General features: G+C 42.9%; 1 protein-coding gene across 1 annotated transcript in view; it reads left to right on the forward strand.

The window, feature by feature from the left end:
* Positions 1 to 1,736: 1,736 nt before the first annotated feature.
* Positions 1,737 to 5,339, forward strand: part of LOC103776704 (inorganic pyrophosphatase 2, mitochondrial-like) — a gene marked incomplete at its 5' end in the record, with an annotated part of 36,523 nt that continues 32,920 nt past the window's right edge. The window contains 2 exons of the mRNA XM_008944226.1: positions 1,737 to 1,801; positions 3,452 to 3,496. Of these exons, the coding sequence (XP_008942474.1) occupies positions 1,737 to 1,801; positions 3,452 to 3,496 (110 nt within the window). The remainder of the gene's footprint in view (positions 1,802 to 3,451; positions 3,497 to 5,339) is intronic.

The following is a 5,339-nucleotide window of genomic DNA, read 5'->3' on the forward strand; positions in this document are numbered from 1 at the left end:
CAGTCCCCGCGCTCCATAACCCTCTTCCTTCCTCGCTTGCGGGGTGCACGGTGGGGTGAGGCAGTGGTGATTCCCCGCTTTTACCGCGGCCCCTCGGGCTGGCTGAGGCCCCTGAGCCATTCCCCCACTCCGGGGTGTGGGGAAGCTGTTTTTTTGTGGTGAGGGGATTTCCTGACAGATGGGTTTTTGGAGGGGATGCTGGGCCCTGTCAGGTGTGCGCACCACAGCCGTGCGTTTCTCCAGCGCCGTGAAGGCCCCTGCAGGGTGTCGAGGAGCGGGAGGCGCTGGGGGTGATGCACTGCCCTGGTGCGCTGGTATGGCAGCCTGTGCACAAAGGCCACGGGGGAGCTCTGGGACCTCAAGGACGGCCTTGGCCACGGGAGCTTTGCCTCGCCTTGCCTCTGAGGTATGATAGCCCAGTGGGAGCTGGGGCCAGCCCTACCCCAGGAACGTCACTGTGAGGGGAGGCTGGCTTCGAAAACGGGTCTCCAGCCCTCAGGGGCCTGTAGGGCCAGCACCAGCAAGTGGCACCAGAAGGGCATGGGCAGCGCTCCAGGAGGCTTCTCAAAACCCATTGAGAGCTGGTGGTATGCCATCTCAGAATTACGCATTTTAGTAACCATGTCATCTGTATACAACTTCTTTAGCAGTGGTTTGGTACGTTGTTGTGTTGTTTACTTGAAAGAAGTTAATCCTGATGTCTGCTAGTGTGAGAGAAGCAGAGGCGTTGTGTGCCCCGTCAGCAATACCCCCTGACACAACTCCCTTGTGCTCAGTCCCAAGGTGGCTGCCAGCACAGGAGTTCATCTAGAGAAAGTCACTTTACTTAGTGGGAATAAGCAGCCTACCACTAAACAGTTTTATTTGGGAGGAACATCTGGAAGGCTTCCATGATTGCAAAAACAACTACCATTTACTCCTTGTTGCTGAGGTGGTCAAAGTACAATGCAAAGCTAAATTAAAGTTCCTTGTGTGCTTTTCTCTTTGCTGTGAACAGGGATGCTAGCAGGGGAGACAATCCTAGAGATTTGCATTAGAACCTTATACTGTTGATGTTCCTGCTTAGGTCTTTTGATATCTTGAGAAGTTTCTGAGTATGCAAAGCTTAAACATCCACTCCAGTGAATTTGTTCATTTCTACAGTGGGAGCAAGGCTCCGGTACAGATTGGGCCCCTGTTAATGTCAATTTCTGCTGATTTCAAGGTGTTATGTTTCATGTCTAGGGCTTGAGCAATTATCCCATCCCTTACTTTTGATCAGACCTCTGCCTGGTATATTGGCAGATTTTCTCTTTGTGGTCATGAAACTCTTTTAGAAATACAGTGAAGTCACAAGGCAGCACTGCTAGGAACCCAGATGAATTCACTGGTTGCTCATGGAAATGAGGTTCCTTTGGTATTTTTTTTTCACTAGTGGTTGTGTATGGCCAGGGAGGAGGAGAAAAGAGAATGGAAGGATCTTCTCACCTTTACATATCTCATATTTCCAGGAAGTCAGAAGTGTAGTAGAGAATGCTAGAGCAATAATTTTGATTCTAATGAGTCCTTGTCAAACAAGCAAATTTCTTGTCCTACATGTAGGTTAATTTTTAGTCCTTGGAATTAAACTTCAGAAAAAGTTTAACTGATGCATAATTGTAGCATATCATGCATTTCTCTAATGCATAATGGTTAGCAATGCCAACATCTTATGACATCTTTAGATTTGTAATGCTGCTTTTTTTTTTTTTCTTCAGAGAACACAGATGGTAAATATATTTCCCCGTTTCATGACATTCCACTGTTTGCTGGATTTAAAGAGGTATGTATTTATGCCTTGAATGACAGTTTCAAGATTGTAACAGTTTTGTTGGTATTCTTTAGGTAAAAATGCAGGCTTTTGAAAGCTGCCTTTTTTTTTTTTTAACAATTAGCAGACAAATGTATAGTACTGGAAGGGACCACTTTAGCCCAGGCTGATCCCTTAGGTAATGCACGCACAATAACTGCACTGTATTTTCTCTGCTGAGTTCAGTAACTCGCAGAGAAACATAATGATGACTGTGTAGACAAGCCTAGATGTCTCTTTAAGTCTCTAAGTGGCTGAGAAGGTTTGCGTTTGTGTGCCTGAATTAATTTTCCACTACTCCTCTTTTTAAATTGGCATATTTCTACATCTGCAATTAAAATTTTACATTTCCTTGCAGTAGAAGATGTACAGCCTAGGCTGATGTAGCTGACGTAGTATTTCTGTAATTCCCCAAAGGAGCATTATAATTGGAAGCCAGCAGTAATGCCCACGGGAGAAGTGGTAATGGCACCTTTGGAGGATTGCAAGGCTTGAGGTGCAGCTGAGCACTTTCACGTCTTGTTAGCCACACTCCCTGGAGTTCCATTATAGCAATAATGAAACGCCTGGTTTGTGTGTCACCAGTGGGAACTGCCAGTTTAGTCTTTGGGTTAGACATAGGTTTGCTTATTATGGTATGCTTTTTACACAAACAGGTTGGGAGGGTTTCGGCCGTTTTCTTGAGTTGTTGCTGGGTCTGTATGGATGATACAAATGCTGAGAAAGGTCAGGAGTTGTAACATGTTCAGACTGAGACTTCTGAACTAACAAACCAATCTCTCAAATTATTTAAACCCAGAGATTAAAAATGTGAATGAAATTTTTTTGATCAGCAGACCATAAGTATGGTAGTCAATAGAAGAGGTAAGTCTCATTCAGAGAGTCATTACTAAGGTGGGGGCTGTTGCTGGAAAGGAAAGGACATTTTCATCATGCGTTCCTTGGGGACCTTGCTGTCCCTGCATCTAGAGTTCAAGGTCTGATGGGGTGGGTTATAGTTCATGAGGTTTCTGTAGGTTAAATTCAGTACAGCAATGTCTTATCTGTATGGAGAGGCTTTGGTGTGTGAGCAAGGAAATGGCATTCCACAGGATACAGGGGCCTGAGAGGGCAGCAAAGCAGGGAGTCATTGTGAAGGTCTCTGTTAATTTTGCCTTCTTTGTAAGAGAAGAATACAAGGGTTGTATGTTATATTCCTTCCATCCCCTGTCTAAGCTTTGTGGACTTTATTTTATGATGGATCACTCCAGCTTTATTTTCCATGCTGTGGTATTTGGATGATTTGTGTTTTGTGGTGTTTTATATTTTTCAAATGAACAGAAGGATGACTCTGTTTTTAATCAGTTGAGGACAGGCCTAAAATTCTGCTTCATTTTTTAGAAGCTGGGAGAAAGTAGATGTGTCCATGTACATTTTTATCTTCTCTTATTAACATCTGGAAGGTTATAATTTCGCAATGAAACAGAACTGAGTACTTACTTTTAAAAGTTATAGTTTAGGCCTTTATGCTCACAAAGGGATGTTTCAATTGCATTGAAAACTGCTATTGTCTGTATTTATGTGAAGCCAGTATTGCTCTCTAATGCTCTTTATACACTTCTTTACTTCACTTTTTCTCTGTAGGATAAAGAGATTCCTGCAAAGCGGTCAAAAACTACTGGAACTGAGGTACTGCTAAGTTGTGTGTTGGTGGTATTGTGTGGGTGTTTTTTTAACAATTCTCCCTACTTTCCAATATCACTTTACTGTTCTGGAAAGTGAACTTTCTCTGAATATAGTTGATCTATCTTCAAATGCACATCTTTTAGGAGAAAGCTTAATGGAATTTAATATTTTCCTCTTTGAATGGGCCAGAAATGTCAGCATTATTGTATTCATTGAAATCTTCTCAAAGGCAAGCTCTTCTATACCACCTAAGTTTTTGGACATAAGTCCATAAACATGTGGAAGGTCTGCTCAGGCTTTTTCTGTGAAACAAGATTAGTTTATACAAATGACTTTCCCAAAATGTAGTGTTTCCTGCAGTGCTTTCCTTGATGTAGGAGTACCTAAAATTTAGTAGAAGAAAGTGAAAGAAAAAAATGAAACAAATTATGCTTTAAGGCCACAGTATGTGGATGTGTCCCCCGGTGTTTTTCTTCTCATATACATTTGGTCAGTCATATAGCAAAACTGTAACTATCCACCCGATGTGGAAGAAATGCCCTAATTGTCTGGGCTCTCAGATTTGCAGCTAGTGTCTGGTGCACCGATTCTCCTGTACCAGGGTCCCCAGGCAGTCCGGTACTGTAGGTTTCCTCTCCCTTTTCCCTGTGATTCTTTCAAGCGACAAGCGCTAGGCAGCACATTTTAGATTGCCTGTTGCTTGATGCCCATTTAAGTACTATTTAATAGATGTAGAATCACACCTGAAAAACAATTTCTGAGGAGAAAGAGTATGTCCCAGTTGGCTTTCTCAAAAATCCTTGTCTTGCAATGTGAATTGTTAATTAGCGCTCCTTCTGGAAGTCAAGCATCCTGTTTCTTACCTGTTTACGAATACTATGGCAATACCTGCCGGTTGTGAAGATGGAAAGCCTGGTTTATGCAGTGTCTAAAACTGATCAAAACTGCATTTTTCTGTGTAGTGGGAAGCACAACTGCTTGTTGAAACCTATGTTTCTAGTAGCCTTTTTCTGATCTCTGGATCAGCCTATGGAGCAGCAGGAAAAGATGCCAGTGAGGCTGAGCAGCTCTTGCTCCCGCGGCCAGTGCAGACTCCAGAGCTGCTTCACATAACTGCTGCTGTGAGGGGGATCTGGACTGTGGCTTAACAGAACTACAGAAGATGAGCAAAGGCAAATATATGTTCTGGCCCTTGTGGGCTTCTAATGCGGGTAGGCAAAGAAACATTCAGACTTCTGAGACGTGCTTGATCTTTCCTTAAATGGTGTAATGTGAGAATCCAAATCTTTTATAAAACCCTTTTTCATCAGCAGCATCTTTGGAAGCTGGGGAGAAGAGAGAAAATAGAGGGATGTTTGTCATTGGGAAAGCAGTTTCTCCATACACTGGGCTTTTTGGCAGCTCTCTTCACCTTGGCCTGGTGATAAATGCAGCTATGTGTGCTTGTATGTAGGGAAAAAGCTTAATGGGGGGATAAAGGAAGAATGAGGAATTTAATGCCATAAACTGATTTCTGAAGACCTTACAAACACTGTACTCCTTACTCTTGTTTAGGGATGCAGAGGCTACTGTTGATACCTGGTGTTCAATTGATCGATGCACTGAATTTGGCCAGAATTCAAAGGTGATAGTTCCTCTTGCCCTGGAAACACAGTGTTATCTTTAAAACTTGTGCTTTTAGTGTGGCAGTTATTTGTTACTCTCGCCAAGGGCAAGCCCTTTTAAGCAGGAGTGTTAAATTATGCTGGAGTAGTATTCATCAGATGGCAGTTTAGCTATGGAAAATGAAGATAATTCTGCGTGAGTCTCTTCAGTCTGTCTAGCTGCTGTAAATTGTTCTTGGCAT

This window comes from Merops nubicus, unplaced genomic scaffold, assembly GCF_000691845.1.
Source record: "Merops nubicus isolate BGI_N331 unplaced genomic scaffold, ASM69184v1 scaffold5417, whole genome shotgun sequence".
NCBI classification, from domain to species: Eukaryota; Metazoa; Chordata; class Aves; order Coraciiformes; family Meropidae; genus Merops; species Merops nubicus.